This window comes from Elephas maximus, chromosome 17, assembly GCF_024166365.1.
Source record: "Elephas maximus indicus isolate mEleMax1 chromosome 17, mEleMax1 primary haplotype, whole genome shotgun sequence".
In the NCBI taxonomy this organism is placed as follows: domain Eukaryota; kingdom Metazoa; phylum Chordata; class Mammalia; order Proboscidea; family Elephantidae; genus Elephas; species Elephas maximus.
Genome location: NC_064835.1, coordinates 86,093,700 through 86,116,252, shown reverse-complemented (window position 1 = coordinate 86,116,252; position 22,553 = coordinate 86,093,700). Strand labels below are relative to the sequence as shown.

The window sequence follows — 22,553 nt, the reverse complement described above, 5'->3', positions numbered from 1 at the left end:
AGGAATGGAAACTGGGTCTCCCTCGTGGCGATTTCCTTGTAACCTTCCAATGAAGTGCTACTGGAAACCCTATAGGTGTAGTGGTTAACCGCTACGGCTGCTAACCGAAAGGTTGACAGTTCGAATCCACCAGGCACTCCTTGGAAACTCTATGGGGCAGTTCTACTCTGCCCTGTAGGGTCACTATGAGTTGGAATCCACTCGATGGCAATGGGTCTTACAGGAGGCTACGGAAGCAGCTAAGAGCATTGGCTGTGGAGTCAGACAGACCACTCCGGGACTTCACGGCTGTGAGATTTTGGGTAAGTTATGAGAGTCTGGAAATGGAGACTCACTAGTATTTACAGGAGAGTAGTTTAGATCATGAAACGAAACAAAACTACCAAAAGTACGGTCTCTTTAAGGACCTAATGGTGAATCCTTTTTTCCTAGCGGAGGGGACTGCCGTGAGGAGTAAATGAAGTAATCCACGTGAAGAGCTCGGCACAGTGCTTGGCAAGTGATTGTTCTAATCAGACCTACAGTTACTCATGTATATGTCTAGACTGTAATATACCCATTATTTATGCACATGCCTACATTTTCTCCTTTACACTGTAAACTCCTGGAGCCTAGAATCCACGTGCAATGAATTTTTGTGTCTTCCACAGAGACCAGCCCAGCGCCTTACGCATTGTCAGGGCTCAGTACCATCAACATTGACAGAATGAATGAAGGGCTAGGTGTTTAGGGACTGCTGGTTCTCTGGCTTTCAAAAACTGATATTTAATGTTATGATTAGTTAAATGATACATAATCTTTAATTTATAATTCAGTAATAGCCTGAACAAATGATCAAGTGATATTTTATAACCTGTGTAGTAAGAAACATTAAACTCTAACCCTTCAACGGACTCTGTATTAGCCCTTTCAGGCCCGGCAGTATATACAGTCACCACTTTCTGTACCTCTGGGGTTCGCCGGGAAGCTCCTGTCCCACTGGCAGGACGTGCTGCTGGGAGGCAGAGCCCTCTATAATAGCTTGAAATGGAAAAAACATGCGTGTGGTACAAATCACTGTTTTTACAAGGTTATTGTATGAGGTGCTGCTGAATCATTGAACTTTTGGTAGGAAAAACATGAATTTTGAAATTTTTAAAAATTTGGTACACTTATGTACTTCTGGACTCTGAGGGTATGATTTGTGGGATGAGGTATAAAACAAAAACCATGTTACCTACCAAAGATTCAGACACGCTCAGTGATTCAGCATGCCTCCCACATCTGCACACACATAACCTGTTACCGGCAAGTTGACTCTTGACGCGGACTCACAGCAACCCTGCAGGATACAGTAGAACCGCCCCATAGGGTTTCCAAGGAGCGCCTGGTGAATTCAGACTGCCGACCTTCTGGTTAGCAGCTGAGCTCTCAACCACCGTGCTGCGAGGCCTCCGAAAACACATAGTATCAACAAAAAATAAAAAGGAAAAAACAATTGGGTCACGAAGTGTAGACTCTGCCAGGATATACAGAAGGGAATATCTTAGCCTGGGGAAGAAGGCCAGAAAAAGGGGAGAGGTAGTGGTCGCCTCATCTGGCCTAACCCTCACTGGGTACAGAAAACTCCTCTACGGCATCATATCACCCCTTTCTGTCACTGATTTCTAATTTAATTGCACGGGGTGATTTCAATCCTGTGATCTTTGTTGAGTCTTTCTTGCTTGCTTTTGGACATTTTTTTTTTTTTTTAAATCATCGTATTTTTTCTCTCCCCACTAGTGTGGCAGATAATAGTGGATTTTGGTTCTATAGCATCTTTACAGGCAGGTATGGACACCTGTTTGGACCTCTTAGTGAGGAGCCCCTGGCCACCTGTGCTTTCTGAGGTCACCTGCTGCAATGGTTTCAGAAAATTATTTTCTATTTTAAGTCCAAGGTTGCCATCGTTGAACCATGAAACATTTGTCCTAGTTCATTCATTTTTTTCTTGCACTCATCACATACTTATTGTGTATGCTAATTGCCAGGCACTGTGCTAGGTGTTACAGATAAAAAGGTAAACAGGCCAGAAATAATGCAGTTGGCCTCATGTGCTGTCAAGTCAATTCCAACTCATAGTGACCTTATAGGAGAGAGTAGAACTGCCCTATAGGGTTTCCTTAAATTTTCAAAGCTCAAAATTTAAAACTTTCTTAACCCCTTCCCCCCGCCTTTTTTTCTTTTTTTTACCCTTAAAATAAGAAGGAACCAGGCGGAGCCAAGATGGTGGAATAGATAGACGCATCTGGCGAGCCCTCTTTACAACAAAGACCCCAAAAAGCAAGTGAAACGAGTATACTGGTGACAAGCTGGGAGCCCTGAGCATCAAAGGCAAGCTTAGACAACGAACTGAGGGGCAGGGGGAGGAAGAGACCGTTTAGAAGTGGAGAGGACTTACTGGACCTGAATCGCGGGGAGCACTCAGGCACCATTCCTGGAGTGGTGGCAGTGGCAGCGGTGGACTGGTACTAGTGTTTGGCCGCAGTTTCCTCAGGGAGAAGCAGCCAGCCACACAGCCCACTCACACCTCCAGAACCTGAGGAGAATGGTGCTCTCGGCAAAAGCTAAGTACTTGTGTATACTTTACTGTGTTCCCCCACCCCCAAGCTGGCCTCAGTGGCTGAATCCAGGGGGCTGACACAGGCCCTGTTGAGCACCTAGAGGCATCCTCCCAGCCTTGGGGAAGGAAAAGATTTGCAACGGGGGCCGGGTGGGGGGAAGATAATTTGCTAGCTCCAATAACCGGGAGAGCTCAGGACAGAAGTGGCTCCTGTCCAGGCATAAACCGTCCGTGGACCTTGAGCACCTGTCCCTTCTGCATGGACCTGTATGGGCCTATTTCGGGAGAATAGGCCCTTGTTGGCAGACTCTAACCATTTCAGCTGTGTGGTGGAGAGGTGGGTGTTTGATATTTGACGTTGTTTTGCCTAGTAAACAAGGTCCTCACCTACCCACGTCAGGGATCTAAGGACTGGCAGCTCCACTCAGGTTACCCAGACACCCGCAACAGGGGTCCAAAGATAACTGGTACCTCCCAGTCCTTACAACCAAAAACTTTGCGTGCCCATGGTCTGTCTGCAGAACCCACCCACCAGTACGCTCTAGGGAACAGGGACACGTTTTCCTCGGAGACACTCAGGGGTTGGTTCTCAGCCCCCTGCCTTGTTCAGAGCATGACCCCCTGCTGCAATCAGATACTGGTATATACGCCAATCACCCCTGCCCCTCTAAGACTGTAGGACAGAGCCTGTACCACACACTTGATGATCAGCTACCTGGAAACCTGAGCTGAATTCATACAAGAAGACTGAATGGACTCCTAGACTGATATACCGTATAACAGCTATAGTCATCTGGGGACAGGACATCAGAGCTCTAAAGGCAAAAATAATCAAGCTAGCTCACTTAAGCAACCCACTGGGTCATACCAAAACAAAACGAAGCAAGAAGCTATGACACAGTAAGCAAGCATAAACTCATACAATAACTTATAGATGGCTTGGAGACAACAGCCAAAATCAAGTCACATAAACTGACCATGATCACCTCAACAGGCTCTCAAAACAAAGAATCCAGGGATCTTCTAGATGAAAGTGCATTCCCGGAATTACCAGAGCCAGAATACAAAAGTTTAATATACAGAACCCTTCAAGACATCAGGAAGGAAATGAGGCAATACGCAGAACAAGTCAAGGAACACACAGATAAAGCAGTTGAAGAAATTAGGAAGATTATTCAGGAACATAATGAAAAGTTTAATAAGCTGGAAAAATCCATAGACAGGCAGCAATCAGAAATTCAGATGATTAACAATAAAATTACAGAATTAGACAGCTCAATAGAAAGTCCCAACCCAAGACCCAGTGCCATCGAGTCGGTTCCGACTCACAGTGACCCTATGGGACAGAGTAGAACTGTGCCATAGAGTTTCCAAGGAGCGCCTGGTGGATTCAAACTGCTGACTCTTTGGTTAGCAGCTGTAGCACTTAACCACTATGCCACCAGGGTTTCCAATAGAAAGTCAGAGGAGCAGAATTGAGCAAGTAGAAGCTAGAATTTCTAAACTAAAAAATAAATCATTTCGCACTAATATATCTGAAGAAAAATCAGATAAAAGAATTAAAAAAAAATGAAGAAACCTTAAGAATCACGTGGGACTCTATCAAGAGAAATAACCTACGAGTGATTGGAGTACCAGAACAGGGAGGGATAACAGAAAATACAGAGAAAATTGTTCAAGATTTGTTGGCAGAAAACTTCCCTGATGTTGTGAAAGATGAGAAAATATCTATCCAAGATGCTCAACGAACTCCACATAAGGTAGATCTGAAAAGAAAGTCACCAAGGCATATTATAATCAAACTTGCCAAAACCAAAGACAAAGAGAGAGTTATAAGAGCAGCTAGGGATAAACAAAAAGTCACCTACAAAGGAGAACCAGTAAGAATAAGCTCGGACTACTTGGCAGAAACCATGCAGGTCAAGAAGGTAATGGGATGACATATTTAAAAAACTGAAGGAAAATAACTGCCTGCCAAGAATCATACATCCAGCAAAACTGTCTCTTAAATATGAAGGTGAAATTAAGACATTTCCAGATAAACACAAGTTTAGGGAATTCGTAAAAACCAAACCAAAGCTACGAGAAATATTAAAGGGAGTTCTTTGGCTAGAAAATCAATAATATCAGGTATCAACCCAAGACTAGAACACTGGGCAGAGCAACCAAATGTCAACCCAGACAGGGAAATCCAAAAAAAAACAAAGCAAGATTATTAAAAAAAAAAAAAAGCCCAAAACAGGGTAACAGCGATGTTATTATATAAAAGAAGACGACATTAAAATAGTAAAGAGGGACTAAGAAATGTAATCATACACCTTCCATATGGAGAGGAAGATATGGAGATACAAAGAAATAAAAGTTAGGTTTAAATTTAGAAAAATAGGGGTAAATAATAAGGTAACCACAAAGGAGACAAACTATCCTACTCATCAAAATAAAATACAAGGGAAAAATACTCAGCGGAAACAAAATCAACAACAGCAAATATGAGGAAAGGACAGTATATAAAGAAAGTCTCAGCACCTAAAATCAAGTGAGAAAAAGAAACTCAACAACACACAAAAAAAGACATTAAAATGATAGCACTAAATTCATACCTATCCATAATTACCCTGAACGTAAATGGACTAAATGCACCAGTAAAGAGACAGAGAGTGGCAGAATGGATTAAAAAACAAAATCCATCTATATGCTGCCTACAAGAGACACACCTTAGACTTAGAGGCACAAACAAAAACTCAAAGGATGGAAAAAAACATATCAAACGAACAACAATCAAAAAAGAGCAGGAATGGCAATATTAATTTCTGACAAAACAGACTTTAAGGTTAAATCCATTAGAAAGGATAAGGAAGGACACTATATAATGATTAAAGGGAAAATATACCAAGAAGACATAACCATATTAAATATTTATGCACCCAATGACAGGGCTGCAAGATACATAAAACAAACTCTATCAGCATTGAAAAGTGAGATAGACAGCTCCACAATAATAGTAGGAGACTTCAACACACCATTGTCAGTGAAGGACAGGACATCCAGAAAGAAGCTCAATAAAGACACGGAAGATCTAAATGCCCCAATCAACCAACTTGACCTCGTAGACATAGACAGAACACTCCATCCAATAGCAACCAACTATACTTTCTTTTCTAGTGCACATGGAACATTCTCTAAATAGACCACATATTAGGTCATAAAGCAAGCCTTAGCAGAATCCAAAACATTGAAATATTACAAAGCATCTTCTCTGACCATAAGGCCATAAAAGTAGAAATCAATAACAGGAAAAGCAGGGAAAAGAAATCACACTTGGGAACTGAACAATACCCTGCTCAAAAAAGACTGGATTATAGAAGACATTAAGGATGGAATAAAGAAATTCACAGAATCCAATGAGAATGAAAACACTTCCTATCAGAACTTTTGGGACACAGCAAAACAGGTGCTCAGAGGCCAATTTATATCAATAAATGCACACATCCAAAAAGAAGAAAGGGCCAAAATCAAAGATTATCCCTACAACTTGAACAAACAGAAAGAGAGCAACAAAAGAAACCCACAGGCACCAGAAGAAACAAATAATAAAAATCAGAGCTGAACTAAATGAAATAGAAAACAGAAAAACAATTAAAAGAATTAACAAGACCAAAAGCTGGTTTTTGGAAAAAAATCAACAAAATTGATAAACCACTGGCCAAACTGAGAAAAGATAAACAGGAGAGGAAGCAAATAACCCAAATAAGAAATGAGATGGGCGATACTACAACAGACCCAACTGAAATTAAAAGAATCATATCAGATTACTATGAAAAACTGTACTCCAACAAATTTGAAAACCTAGAAGAAATGGATGAATTCCTAGAAACACACTACCTGCCTAAACTAACACAAACAGAGGTAGAACAACTAAATAGACTCATAACAAAAGAAGAGATTGAAAAGGTAATCAAAAAACTCCCAACAAAAAAAAGCCCTGGTCCAGACGGCTTCACTGCGAGTTCTACCAAACTTTCAGAGAAGAGTTAATACCACTTCTACTAAACGTATTTCAGAGCATAGAAAAGGACGGAATACTACCAAACTCATTCTATGAAGCGACCATACCCCTCATACCAAAACCAGGTAAAGGCACCACAAGAAAGGTAAATTATAGACCTATATCCCTCATAAACGTAAATGCAAAAATCCTCAACAAAATTCTAGCCAATAGAATTCAACAACATATCAAAAAAAAAAAAAAAAATTCACCACGACCAAGTGGGATTCATACCAGGTATGCAGGGATGGTTCAACGTTAGAAAAACAATTAATGTAATCCATCACATAAATAAAACGAAAGACAACAATCACATGATTTTATCAATTGATACAGAAAAGGCATTTGACAAAGTTCAACACTCATTCATGATAAAAACTCTCAGCAAAATAGGAATAGAAGGAAAATGCCTCAACATAATAAAGGGCATTTGTACAAAAGCCAACAGCCAACATCAGCCTAAATGGAGAGAGCCTGAAACCATTCCCATGGAGATCCGGAACCAGACAAGGATGCTCTTTATCACCGCTCTTATTCAACATTGTGTTGGAGGTCCTAGCCAGAGCAATTAGGCTAGATAAAGAAATAAAGGGCATCCAGATTGGCAAGGAAGAAGTCAAAGTATCTCTATTTGCAGATGACATGATCTTATACACAGAAATCCCTAAGGAATCCTCCAGAAAACTACTGAAACTAATAGAAGAGTTCAGCAGAGTATTGGGGTACAAGATAAACGTACAAAAATCAGTTGGATTTCTCTACACCAACAAAAAGAACATCGAAGAGGAAATCGCCAAATCAATGCCTTTTACAGTAGCCCCAAGAAGATAACATACTTAGGAATAAATCTTACCACAGATGTAAAAGACTTATACAAAGAAAACTACAGTACACTTCTGAAAGAAACCAAAAAAGACTTACGTAAGTGGAAAAACGTACCTTGCTCATGGATAGGAAGACTTAACATTATAAAAATGTCTATTCTACCAAAAGCGATCTATACATTTAATGCAATTCCAATCCAAATCCCAACGACATTCTTTAATGAGATGGAGAAACAAATCACCAACTTGATATGGAAGGGAAAGAGGCCCCGGATAAGTGAAGCATTACTGAAAAAGAAGAACAAAGTGGGAGGCCTTACTTTACTTGATTTTAGAGCCTATTATACTGCCACAGTAGTCAAAACAGCCTGGTACTGGCACAACAACAGATACATGGCCCAAAGGAACAGAATTGAGAATCCAGACATAAATCCATCCACATATGAGCAGCTGATATTTGACGAAGGCCCCAAAACAGTTAAACGAGAGAAAAGACAGTCTTTTTAACAAATGGTACTGGCATAACTGGATATCCATCTACAAAAAAATGAAACAAGACCCATATCTCACTCCATGCACAAAAACTAACTCAAAATGGATCAAAGACCTAAATATAAAATCTAAAATGATAAAGATCATGGAAGAAAAAATAGGGACAATGTTAGGAGCCCTAATATATGACACAAACAGTATACAAAACATTATTAAGAATGTAGAAGAAAAACTAGATAACTGGGAGCTCCTATAAATCAAACACCTACACTCACTGAAAGACTTCACCAAAAGAGTAAAAAGACTACCTACAGACTGGGAAAATGTTTTTAGCTATGACATTCCTGATCAGCGTCTGATCTGTAAAATCTACATGATACTGCAAAAACTCAACTACAAAAAGAAAAATAACCCAATTAAAAAGTGGGCAAAAGATATGAACAGACACTTCACTAAATAAGACATTCAGGTGGCTAACAGATACATGAGGAAATGTTCACGATCATTAGCCATTAGAGAAATGCAGATCAAAACTACAATGAGATTTCATCTCACTCCAACAAGGCTGGCATTAATCCAAAGAACACAAAATAATAAAGGTTGGAGAGGCTGTGGAGAGATTGGAACACTTCTACACTGCTGGTGGGAACGTCAAATAGTACAACCACTTTGGAAATCGATTTGGCGCTTCCTTAAAAAGCTAGAAATAGAACTACCATACGATCCAGCAATCCCACTCCTTGGAATATATCCTAGAGAATTAAGAGCCTTTACACGAACAGATATATGCACACCCATGTTCACTGCAGCACTGTTTACAATAGCAAAAAGACGGAAGCAACCAAGGTGCCATCAACGGATGAATGGATAAAGAAATCATGCTATATTCACACAATGGAATACACGCATCGATAAAGAACAGTGAGGAATCTGTGAAACATTTCATAACATGGAGGAACCTGGAAGGCATTATGCTGAGTGAAATTAGTCAGTTGCAAAAGGACAAATATTATATAAGACCGCTATTATAAGAACTTGAGAAATAGTTTAAACTGAGAAGAAAACATTCTTCTGTGGTTACGAGAGGGGGGAGGGAGGGAGGGTGGGAGAGGAGCACTTACTAATTAGATAGTAGATAGGAACTACTTTAGGTGAAGGGAAAAACAGTTCACAATACAGGGGAGGTCAGCACAATTGGACTCAACCAAAAGCAAAGAAGTTTCTGGAATAAACTGAATGCTTCGAAGGCCAGTGTAGCAGGGCAGGGATCTGGGGACCATGGTTTGAGGGGACATCTAAGTCAATTGGCATAATAAAATCTATTAAGAAAACATTCTGCATCCCACCTTGGAGAGAGGCATCTGGGGTCTTAAATGCTAGCAAGCAGCCATCTAAGATGCATCGATTGGTCTCAACCCACCTGGATCAAAAGAGAATGAAGAACACCAAGGACACAAGGCAAATTACAAGCCCAAGAGTTAGAAAGGGCTCCAGGAACCAGAGACTACATCACTCTGAGACCAGAAGAACTAGATGGTGCCCGGCTACAGCCGATGACTGCCCTGACAGGGAACACAACAGAGAACCCCTGAGGGAGCAGGAGAGCAGTGGGATGTGGACCCCAACATCTCATAAGGCCAGACTTAATGGTCTGACTGAGACTAGAAGGACCCGGTGGTCATGGCCCCCAGACCTTCTGTTGCCCCAGGACAGGAACCATTCCTGAGGCCAACTCTTCAGACGTGGATTGGACTGGACAATGGGGTGGAGAGGGATGCTGGTGAGGAGTGAGCTTCTTGGATCAGGTGGACGCTTGAGACTATGTTGGCATCTCCTCCCTGGAGGGGAGATGAGAGGGTGGAGCGGGTTAGAAGCTGGCAAAACGGACATGAAAAGAGAGAGTGGAGGGAGAGAGCGGGCTGTCTCATTAGGGGGAAAGTAATTGGGAGTATGTAGCAAGGTGTATATTGGTTTTTGTGTGAGAGACTGACTTGATTTGTAAACTTTCACTTAAAGCACAATAAAAAGTATATATATATAAAAAAAGGAACCAACTATTAGTGGTGAATGGCAACTGAGACTTTCTACGAACTCAAGGACTGGGTAAAACATTGTCTAGAAAACTACACTATGTGGTAGTGTTATCGTTAGCTGCTGTCTAGTCAGCTTCCACTCATGGCAACTCCATGTACAACAAAACAAAACACTGCCAGGTCCTTCGTCATCTTCACAATCATTGCTATGGTGGAATTTATTGTGGCAACCACTGTGTGTTTTGAGTACCTTCCAACTGAGGGGTCATCTTCTAGCACTTTATCTATAGACAGTGTTTTGTTGTGATCCATAGGATTTTCATTGGCTAATATTTGGAAGTAGATCAACAGGCCTTTGTTCTTAGTCTGTCTTAGTCTGGAAGCTCTGCTGAAACCTGCCCACCATGGGTGACCCTGCTGGTATATGAAATACCAGTTGTTATGGATTGAATTGTGTCGCTCCCAATAATGTGTGTCAACTTGGCTAGTCCATGATTTCCAGTATTGTGGGACTGACCACTATTTTGTCATTTGATGTGACTTTCCTATGTGTTGTAAATCCTACCCCCATGACATTAATGAGGTGGGATTAGCAGCAGTTATGTTAATGAGAAAGGACTCAATCTAGGTTGTGTCTTAAACCAATCTCTTTTGAGATATAAAAGACAGAAACAAGCAGAGAGACAGGGGGACCTCATGCCGCCAAGAAACCAGTGCTGGGAGCAGAGTGTGTTCTTTGGACCCAGAGTTCCTGTGCTGAGAAGCTCCTAGACCAGAGGAAGATTGATGACAAGGACCTTCCCCCAGAACCGACTGAGAGAAAGCCTTTCCCTGGAGCTGACACCCTGAATTTGGACATCTAGCCTCCTAGACTGTGAGAGGATAAATTTCTGTTTGTTAAAGCCATCCACTTGTGATATTTATGTTATAGCAGCACTAGATGACTAAGACACCAGTGGTATAGCTTCCAGCATCATAGCGACACATAAGCCACCACAGAAGGACAAACTGACAGATGGGCGGTGGCTGTACTGGTAGCTCCTTGCAACACACTCTCCTCCGCTCTGCTGACCTCGGGCCACATAAAGGCGACTGCTGAAGTCTGCCCACGTTGCGGTGTCTACGGACGTCAGCCCACCTAACGGCCTCTGCTGACGTCGGCCCACGTAGCGGCCTCTGCTGACGTCGGCCCACGTAGCGGCCTCTGCTGACGTCGGCCCACGTTGCGGCCTCTGCTGACGTCGGCCCACGTTGCGGCCTCTGCTGACGTCGGCCCACGTAGCGGCCTCTGCTGACGTCGGCCCACGTAGCGGCCTCTGCTGACGTCGGCCCACGTTGCGGCCTCTGCTGACGTCGGCCCACGTTGCGGCCTCTGCTGACGTCGGCCCACGTAGCGGCCTCTGCTGACGTCGGCCCACGTTGCGGCCTCTGCTGACGTCGGCCCACGTTGCGGCCTCTGCTGACGTCGGCCCACGTTGCGGCCTCTGCTGACGTCGGCCCACGTTGCGGCCTCTGCTGACGTCGGCCCACGTTGCGGCCTCTGCTGACGTCGGCCCACGTAGCGGCCTCTGCTGACGGCGGCCCACTTAGCGGCGCCTGTTGACGTCAGCCCACGTAACGGCCTCTGCTGACGTCGGCCGACGTTTTGGCATCTGTTGACGTCAGCCCACGTAATGGCGTCTCCTGACGTCGGCGCACGTAATGGAGTCTCAGGAGGACGAAGCTGCAGAAAGCCCCACCCCGCCCCTCAGCCGCCGACCCTGCGCCCCCCTCTTCCTCCGGGGCCGCTTCCAGGCTCACCTTATGGCACAGACCACCTCCCACTCTTCCGCCTGCGTGGAAGTGAAACCCTCTTCATTTCAGGCGCTTCCTCGTTTGCTTAGTTTCGTGACATGCACCCGAAAGAGATTTGACACGTGAGATTTATTTGAGAGCAGGCCAGACCGAGGGCCCGACCTACAAGCCGGCGAGGCCTTTGTGCCTGCAAAGCCGACGCCCCGGGGCTGGGAAGCCAGAGCCGAGGCACCTGCTGCCTTTGCTCCAGGTTGTACCCCCGCCACAGCGCCTGCCCGAGCACGCCGCGTGTGCTCAATAAATATTTGTGGAATAAGTGAATAAATCAATGCCAGTTGTTTGGATTTCAGTACAAATGGATCTTGGCCTGAGAGATTGCCAGATGGGCAGACAGGCTACAGTCTGATCCCGCCTCGCAAAGGCCATAAAAACGTAGGCTTTTGGCGTGGCGGGCTGACGTTTCATGAGACGATTACACGCGCGATTTAACCACACGGCTATTCGTGCCCGCGACTGTCATCGCTCTAACGACTGTTTTCATGTGGCCATGCTTGCTGGTCCTTTTTTTTTTTTTTTTTAATCAGGCAGAGTTTTTTCCAGCCTCTCATATTTCTAGGGGAATGTGATTTATTCATACAAAATTATGCTCCATTTTTGTAAAACCCAAGTTACAGCAAATGAGGCCTGAGGTTTCACAGAAAATATTAATTCCTGATCTGCTGCTATAAAGCATGCCTGCTGGCTTGGCTGCAGCTCTGTCGCTGAGACAGATGGGAGCAGTCCAAGGGTATGATTAACTTCCTAGGCCTGGCAATTTCCTGGAGCTTCTCTTGCCCTAGATTTCAAGATTGACCTCCAGCTTCTCTGCAGATGCAGTTGCCCAGCTTGATAAATCACACGAATCCTTTCTTTGATCACCGCTATGTCCTACCCCCGTAAAGATTACGGCCTAGGAAACCCTATGGGGCAGTTCTACTCTGTCCTGTAGAGTCACTGTGAGTTGGAATCAACCTGATTGCACGCAACAACAATCTACTATTTACTACTTATGATGGAAGTTAATTGTATTCAGAGGCATGCCGCACACAGATCCTTCCTCCTTCCTAACAGCACTCTGCATATTTCCCCATTACTGGAGAAGCGGCAGCTTTCCCAGCACGTCTACAACGGACACACCTTTAGAAATGAACCTCAGGCCCATTTTTTCCTATTCTTCCCCTGCCTCTCTCTCTCTACTCACATCCAAAACAATAAGCTGTAAGAAGAAAAACATTGGAGAGGCACATTTCAGGGATGAAAACGTAAGAAGGATCATGCCCTTTTGCAAACTGAGATTTTCTTGTAGTTGGCTTGTGTGCCTTGCTGTCATGGATTGAATTGTGTCCCCCCAAAATATTTGTCAACTTGGTTAGGCCATGATTCCCAGTATTGTTGGCTGTCCTGCATTTTGTGATTTTCGTATGTGTTATAAATCATAATCTCTGCCTGCGGTTAAAGAGGATTAGGGTGGGACATAACACCCTTGCTCAGGCTACATCCCTAATCCAAAGTAAAGGGAGTTTCCCTGGGGTGTGGCCTGTACCACCTTTTATCTCACAAGAGATAAAAGGAAAGAGAAGCAAGCAGAGAGTTGGGGACCTCATACCACCAAGAAAGAAGCACCAGGAGCAGAACGTGTCCTTTGGATCCAGGGTTCCTGTGTGGAGAAGCTCCTAGTCCAAGGACCTTACTCCAGAGCCAACAGAGAGAAAGCCTTCCCTGGAGCTGATGCCCTGAATTGAACTTCTAGCCTACCAGACTGTGAGAAAATAAATTTCTCTTTGCTAAAGCCATCCACTTATGATATTGCTGTTATAGCTGCACTAGATGACTAAGACACTTGCCAAGAATGTGGCCATCTCCTCCTGCCCTGGTCTCCTGTTTTTTTTGGGGGGGGGGCGGGGGGGGAGCATTAGCAGGCCTCTGGTAGGTTAGCTCACTCTCAAAGCCAAAACCCATTACAGTTGAGTCGATTCCACCTCATAGCGACCCTATAGTGGACAGAGTAGAACTGCCCCATAGAGTTTCCAAGTCTGTAAATCTTTACAGAAGCAGACTGCCACATTTTCTCGCGTAGAGTGGCTCTGAGTTGGAACCACCAACCTTTTAGCCAGCAGCCGAATGCTTAACCACTGTGCCATTAAGGCTCTTGAATAGATGGACGCAAAAATTTTAACAATCAGGAGGAGAAAAGAACAAAAAAGTGCCCTTCCCATCCTCATACAACACTTCTCCAATCATCGTAGGGCACTCTATTCTTCAGCAAAACCAACTGGTACAAGTTAGCCCGGTTGAAGCCCACAGTCTCACTTTGCCTTGCCACTGTGATGCAGTTTTGATCTGAGATACACTTTTTTTTTGCCCTGAACCATAAAATAATCCCATTTGTCAGGCAAAACCAAACAAGACAAGAAGTTTTCCTTGGTTGTGACCAAAGATGATTAGTTTAATTTAGGTAACGGAAATAACTGGTTTTAATTTACCAAGATGGTGCACTGAGTACAGAAGACTCACTGAGATTTCTAAAAGCATACAGTCTTAACTGTCAAGACACGGGATTTCCACTGTAATATCTAATTAGAAATAAACAAGGAAATTCTGGGGAAATGAAAAGATAGTCAAGATTGACCTTAAAAAGATTGCTAGACATTTCCAACCTCTGATACCCCAGAAGGATGAGATTTCCATCTGCCCTCTAAAAGGCAGCAGGAAACGCGATTCCTTTTTCTTATAATGGTTTCATCAGGTCAGGTCTCAAGGCCTTTAAGGTAGAATTTCTTATGGAAAAACAGACAACAGCTGGCTTTCAACAATGTAAACTCACATCCTCCCACAAACCACCAAGTCAGCAAACTCCTGTCTCATCAAGTCATACATCCTGAAACAAAACAGCTCTATCCTTGAATAGAACGTTCTTGTGATCACGGGGTATTCAAGGCAGTTTTGAGGCTAAATGGAAGTGACATGGACCCACAGATGAGCAAACTTGGAGGATACTGAAGCTGTGAAGGACGGTACCCAAGAGGGGGCACGCTCTGATCAAGGAACCCGTAGTGGTATGGCTAGGGTGAACACAGGCTTTTCCACCCAACTCCAGATTTGTGGAACCCAGGAGCATGCTCTGAGGTCTGAAAAATGCCTCCCCCACCCCTCAGGATAAAAATGAAAATCCTGCTTAATCTTTATGGAATTTTTTTTTTTTTTATCAAGGGTTAATAATAGGCTGAAAATAAAAATAGTTTAGGAAACCAGGATAGTTTATATAAATGAATGTGTAATAGATTAATATCAGGCTATAAGAAGCCAGAGATATTGGGGTGAGGTTCCCACCTTGGGAAGGTCATAATATGGGGGAATCTTTACTTGCGTCCATTCCTACCCGTGAGCTTCCACTGACAGACAGAATATCGGACTGGTCATGCAGTGGTCTGATACAGACAATCACTGATCATTTTTTTGGAAAATATTGGGTTATTCATAGGAAGAAGTTATCTGATATAAAATGGCATCTGTTGCTTGATAAGTTAGCATTCTCTAATTAAAAAAAATTAGAAAATGGGAGTCCAATTTTTAGAGCTCTTTATTTTGAAGAACAGGGCTCTAAATCGTATCTCCCAATGATAACAAATGCTTCTCATTTACAGAAAATACCCCCTGTGGCCCAAAATTAGTGTAAAGTGGAAAATGTAGAATTGAAAAAACCCAGAGAAAGTAGATTTACACAACTGAATTACTAAAATAGTACGACAAAATAAACTCATTACTTTGAAAACTCTTTGTGGAAAAAATCCCCACAGTTCTGAACAGAAAGACGATTAGATTTAAGAGGAAGTGCCCTATTACATGTGATGATGAGTGATGTATAAGCAGAGTAGTGACAATGGGAACTTTGGTGTCTGGGTAGGGAATGGACTTTTTTTTTTTCTCACAGTATTCACCACTTAAACCCACTGCCATCAAGTCCATTCCAACTCATAGCAACCCTACAGGACAGAGTAGAACTGCCCCATAGGGTTTCCAAGGCTGTAATCTTTATGGAAGCAGACTGCCACGTCTTTATCTCTTGGAGCAGCTGGTGGGTTTGAACCCCTGACCTTTCGGTTAGCAGCCAAGCACTTTAACCATTTTGCCACCAGGGCTCATTATTCTGCACTTAGCAGTTATATAATCAGCAGGTGTTACAATGCTAATTTACTAGACAACTAACTAATTGGACTTGGAATTTTGGAGACAACATTAGAGAAAAGTCACAGGGACAGTATTGCTCATCATTAAAATCCATCCACATTTCCTACTCAGGACAGAACTATGCATTTTTTGGGAGGAAGCCTTAGAATATATAAGTCCTAGTTTAAGATGACTTGTCTTTGTGTTTGCAATCATATCTTCAAGCAGAGTCTATATTTTCCTAAAGTAGGTTTTGATCCATTCTACTATAGACATAATGACTACACATATATGACGTTATATATATATGTATATGTGACGGCACAGGGTTGTTTGGGTACACATATACATATATATTTAAACAGATTTATTTAAATATAATTTATATACCACAAAGTTCACCCACTTAAAGTGTACAATTCAAAGGCTTTTTAGTATACTTGCAGAGTTGTGCAACCATCACCATCATCTAATTTTAATACATTTTCCTCACTGCAAAAAGAAATCTTGTACGCACTAGCAACGACATAATATTTTAAAGCAAGGGCTTTCCCTCGCTTCTCAGTACATTTTGTTGAGGGAATCACTTACTGAAGAGCAGGCAAAGGAGAAAAAGAAATATGTATGTGAAAGGAATTACTGTGTCAGATTCTGAATGTGTTTTGATCCAGAGTCTCTCCTCCTTCTACCAACAGACTCAGAAGCAGCACAGTTACCAGCTTTTGTGAAAATCCCAGAAGCAATTCCAGAAGATCACGTGGCAGCCCATCTCAGAGTGTGCAGACTTGTGTGGTTGTCACGGGGAAGGCTTCTCAATTGAAATAAAAATACTCAGGCTCAGCCTGTTGCCATAGAGAACAGGCTCTTCACCCATGCACACCTGATAATTCCTCTTAAGTGACAAGTTTTACCTTGGAGAAGCACTGAACTGAGCTGGTTTACACAGTCAATTACTGCTCATTGCACAAAGAAAGGACTGAGGAGGAAGGGAGGAGGTGAAGGTTAGCTAGACAGTAGTGAGGTGGCTTCCAGCCAGGCACGGGGAACGTTTCCCCCAGCTGTTTCTAACACTGTAAATACCTATTTGTGGAGAGAAACAGTGGCTTCTGACAGTTCTTCAACACACACACACACACGCACATGCCTATACACGCATACATGTGTGCGCGTGTGCACACCACACACACCCCCCCCAACCTTAGTATGTGAAAAAACGAATACCAAACCAAAACAAATAAGGGTCTGTTCTATTCTACAAAGTTAACATTATCTCTCCCTGTTCAACTATCTTTGTACAACCTTTTAGGCAAAACAGGATATGAAATACAGTTTGACGTCTGTGTTCAGTGATTAGGCTTATGCATCTCATTCAATTACACAAGTCAGAAGAAACAAGCCAAAGCAAAGAGCAAAAAGTCAGGCATGCAGGGCCCTGAATTGATGGGTTATGTGCATAAAGTATTTCAAGAGAGAATCTCATCAAAAGAGAGATAGCTCCCAGTGAAATGATATGGAAAAAGGGTGAAGAAAACTCCTCAAAATAAATGAAGTATTTATTGCTGAAAAATGAGCTCAGATCTCAACCAATTCTAAAGTTCAGAATTTACTGTACCACTCAGGCCTTTTCCTCCAAGTTTCTTGTCTCTTATTTCATTGCACAACAAGGGATTCTTCATACTTTATGCGAAACACAACAAGGCGATTTTTGCAGTAATAAACCCCACACATGCATGACAAATCCAAGCATGCAAAATGTTTAACATCCCAGTTCACAGATACTTTAGGAACAAAATCTGATTATGAATTATATGCCACAATAAATAGGGCTCAACGTTTCATAAAGCAATTTATAGTTCATAAAAATGACAAAATGTACCTGTCAGATAGAGTGCGGAGAGCAGTTCTCTGTGCTGCCTGCTGGAAGAAAAGGCAGAGATGTTTATTTAATATTCTGACTTTTAAATTATGTGCTCAATCAACACTTTAAAGGAACCTGTGTTACACATAGTTTTGTCATGTGGCCAAATTTTAAACTACTAGCAACATAGTAAAGCACATGTCATGCTAGGAAATGAACATTCTGGACAAGTTAACTGAAGACTTGGTGCACACCTGCCTCCAGCGGGCAAGCCTGGGGAGGCCCCAAGTACGTGACAGGTGAGACACAGGTGATGCTTAACAAGTCTCAGGAAACCCAGCAAAGATCAGAGCTATTTTGTTTTAATCCCTCAAATACATTTTACTATTGCTTTATTCTATTTTCTTGTATGAAAAAAAAAAAAAATCTGATTCCCTTGTAGCTTTTTTCCCATTGAAGGTGTAATTGGTTTTCTTGGTTTTCAGATTTATTGAAAAAGTCTCCACAACTGGAAATACGAACAGTGACCAAGAATCTGGAGATATTTCAGAATTACTGATTTGTTTTAGGTATACTAATGATCGATAGCTCCAAACCCTTGCTAAAGGTACTCCAATATGCCCTACAAACAGAGACAAAGGAGGGACTCGCTCCAATCATACAGGGCTTCCTGGCTATCGGGCTCTTCATTCCATGTACTATCCCTTGTAACACTACTGTTTTTCCAGTATGGAAGGCAAACAACAGAGGTTGGAGATCTGTTCAAGATGTGTGGGAAATTTACCACATTGTAGTCCCTATATTCCCAGTTGTTCCTAATTCCTCTTTGCTTTTACCTAATGCCCCCTTGACAGTGATCTATTTTACTCTAGTAGATCTATGCAGCACTTTCCTTAGCATCCCAGTGTATCCAGATAGTCAGTATTTTTTTTTTTGCTTTCATTTGGTGAGACCAACAACACAATTGGACGGTCACGCCCCAAGGGTTCACCAAAAGCCCCAACTACTTCTCTCAAATTTTACATGCTGATTTGCAATCCCTGCAATTCACCCATGGTTCTACCTTGCTTCAATATGTAGGCAATCTACTTGTATGTTCCCTGACTGGGGAAGTCTGCCTAAAGGATAGCATTATCTTTTTAACTCATTGGCTAATGGAGGTCACAAGACTGCTAAGGAAAAGCTCCAACTGGCCCCACCCTCTGTTAAATACTTGGGTCATATCATATCAGCATATGGTATCTCAAAAGATCCAAAGCAAAAGGAGGCTTTTCCAATGCCACAGAGAAAAAGACAATTGAGAGAGTTTTTGGGTCTTTGTGGATATTCTTGTACTTGGATACATAATTTTTCTCTGATAGCCCAACCCCTATGTAAATATTTGAAAAACTCAGAAACAAAGCCCTTTCAATTGTCAGACAAAGGGGAGGATGCTGTCCCCAGATTAAGAGAATCATTACTGCATGTCCCTGTACTGGGTTTCCCTAATTATGCACTTGACTCTTCCCTTTTTGTTCATGAAGTGGATGGCAATGCCTTGGGATTCCTTACCCAAAAACAAGAGGGACAAAAGAGGCCAGCTGGATATTACCGTGTCCAGTTGGACCCCATAGCCAGAGGGTATCCATCTTGCAGTTGCAGCCGCTGCCCAATTGGTGGAAACTACTGCTGATATCGTATTGGGTAACAAACTGGATGTGTATGTCCCTCATGCAGTTTCTGTCATCCTTAACTCTTGCTTAACCCAACATCTTTCCGCCAACAGAATGACTTCTTAAAAGGCTTCCCTGCTGGCTGCTCCTTACATACGTCTACGCACTGCTCTGGCATTAAATCTTGCTACCTTTTGCCTTTGCCTGATGAGGAGGGAGGACCACCTCATGACTGCATTGATTCAACAGATCATTTTCTAACTATCAGGCCTGACTTACAGGAAACTTGACAATGCAGATTTACATTTGTTTGTTGATGGTTCCTATTTAAAAACTAATTATCATTAAAAAAAAAAAAAAAAAAACTAGTGCCAGGGTGGATATGCCATGACTACCTCTACTGAAGTCTTTGAGAGCTGCCCCCTCCCTGAGGTCACTTCTGCCCAACAGGCTGAATTGATCGTGCTTGCTCAAGCCTGCAAGTTGGCTTCTGGACAGTCAGTAACTGTTTATACAGATTTGAGGTATGCCCACGGAGATGTGCATGACTTTGGAATGCTTTGGAAACACAGGGGCTTTCTCACCTCGTCTGGGACCCAAATCAAAAACGGTCCCTTAGTGGGCAATCTCTTGGAAGCTTTGTTGCTTCCTTCTGCAGTCACGGCAATTAAAATACAGGCCCATCAATCAAAAGGAGTCTCTCGGACAAAGGAAATAGTTTAGCTGATAAAGTCATCAAACAGGTGTCCTCCACCCATTTCCATGCTGTGTCTATGTCTGATGATGGTCATGAATGCCACAGTACAGATTTAAGGGAGGAGGGTGACACTTTTGTACAAGACAATACTGTTAATACGGCTATGTGGCATAACCTTGTAAGTCATCAAAACGTGGCCCTTGAGGAGGAAAATGACCATTGGGAAAAGGAGAGATGACATTTAAATTGGGATATCAAGATTTGGGAAGAGCGATTTGGGTCATATCATATCAGGGTTTTGGACACCATATCTACAAGCTGGTCCTCCCAAAATCTTTGCATGTTCCCTTGGCTTGAACTCTCCATGCAAACCATCATTGCGAAGAGACAAACTAATTGACATTTTATGAAAACATTGGTGGGGACATTTTTGGAGCGTTGCCAATCATGTTACAAAGCATTGCTCAATCTGCTTCAAATTTAATTCCAGCAGAGCATATAAACCGCTTCCTGGAAGGTTCCCTCTGCCTGTTGGACCTGTGCTGGAACAACAAGTTGGTTTTATACAGCTTCCCCCTCCAAATGGCTATAAATATGTCCTTATGGAGCCCTGGTGGTGCAGTGGTTAAGAGCCTGGCTGCTAACTAAAAGGTCGGCTGTTAAAATCCACCAGCTGCTCCTCGGAAACCCTATGGGGCAGTTCTACTCTGTCCTATAGGGTCTCTGTGAGTTGGAATTGACTTGACAATTTTTTTTTTTTTTTTGTGATGATTTGCTGTTTTTCACATTGGGTAGAAACCTTCCCTAGTTGAAATGCAACTGCCTCCTTTGTGGCTAAGAAATCAATGGTGGATATGAATCCTATTGGGGTGCTCCAAAGGTTTTTGCAGTGGTCGAGGTGCTCATTTAACAGGACAGATTATAAAAGACCTATGCAAGGTTTTTCCTATTTTTCAGAGACTTCATTGCCCACATCATCCCCAATTGTCTGATCTAGTTGAGAGGACAAATGGAGTGATTAAAGGCCAATTAGCTAAATTGTCCTCCTCTTTACATTTGTCTTGGACCCAAGTGCTTCCATTAGTGTTACTAAACTTAAGGTCCATACCATTTGGCCCACATAAACTTACCCCCTATGAAATTATTACTGGACAGCTTTTGGCTCTCCATTATTGGTCTGCTTGGACTAATTCCAACTTTTTACAAAGCAGTTTTCTCAAATATTGTTGAGCTTTAATACATCATGCCAAAATTTATAACTTTTTAGTCAAGGAGGCTTTTGACTTAGACAAGCCCATAGAAGCTGCTGAAGCAGCCGTTCAGCCTGGATACTATATATATAGGAAAAGACATCAACTTAAAAACTCTCTTGAGCCTCGATGGAAAGGACTAAACCAGATGGTTCTCACTAATTCTTGTGCTGCAAAATTACAGGGAATTAAGGCTTAGATCTACTTGTCACAGCTCAAGAAAGCAAAGGAACCTAATTGGACCATCCAACCAACTGAAAGACTCAAATTAAAATTAAACATCACCAGGATCAGAAGCAGACAGCGTCTGGCACAGTTGTTCTCAAGATCCCAGGACCAGGCCTGTATGTAATCTTTGCTAATGTGAACTTCGGAAATCATTGGACTTGTCTCTAATAGCTTGTAGAATTGCTATTTAATTCAGATATTTTATATGTGTTTTATTCCTTTTTTAAAAAATCTTTTAGTCTTCTTCTCTTAGACAAAAGTTACTTTGACATCATTGCCTTTCTGTTCATATTACAGCTGTTTGGATATTAGCTGTTCTAATACTTTATTGTCTTATGATTCCCTGCTTTCCCATGCAAATAACAGTAGTTTTGATAGTAACACTTATCTGTCTCTAAGATAACTTTATTTAAGCAATCTAGGTATATCATTTTTATTTGAAATAGCCTTGCTTTATATACTTAATAGCAATTACTTAGATATTTTACTAACAGAATATAATCATTATACTTGTCAACCAACTCCCATAGACATAAAAGCCAACATTGCTGCTATCTACTAGGGTCACTATGTGTCGGAATCAACTTGATGGCACTGGGTTTTTTTTTGTTGTTGTTGTTTTAGTGACTAGTAAGAACTTTCCATGCATACTATTCATATCGTTACAATTTGCTTCATACTTTTTGCCATTCTCATTTTGGTGGCAATATTGTCTCATGGTGGTATTATTTCTTGCTTTAACATTTTTTTTTTCTTAAAGTTTTATTTTTTATTGTGAAACTAAACCCCTTGTTTTTAATGCAAGTTATTGAAATTATCACTCTTTGCATAATCCTTATTGTCTTTGAGGTAGTTTTGTTATATCAATTAGATTTCTTTCCCTGGAAACCAAG

At 42.1% G+C, this 22,553-nt stretch overlaps 1 protein-coding gene across 15 annotated transcripts in view; it reads right to left on the bottom strand.

Moving 5' to 3' along the window:
* The window catches only part of AFF3 (ALF transcription elongation factor 3), a 685,346-nt gene that overhangs the window by 114,974 nt on the left and 547,819 nt on the right, over window positions 1–22,553 (bottom strand). For 14 of the 15 annotated variants that reach the window (XM_049856158.1, XM_049856156.1, XM_049856165.1 and 11 more), the window contains one exon: window positions 17,852–17,892. In XM_049856158.1, the coding sequence (XP_049712115.1) occupies window positions 17,852–17,892 (41 nt within the window). The remainder of the gene's footprint in view (window positions 1–17,851; window positions 17,893–22,553) is intronic. The other variant, XM_049856153.1, reaches the window with a different exon arrangement.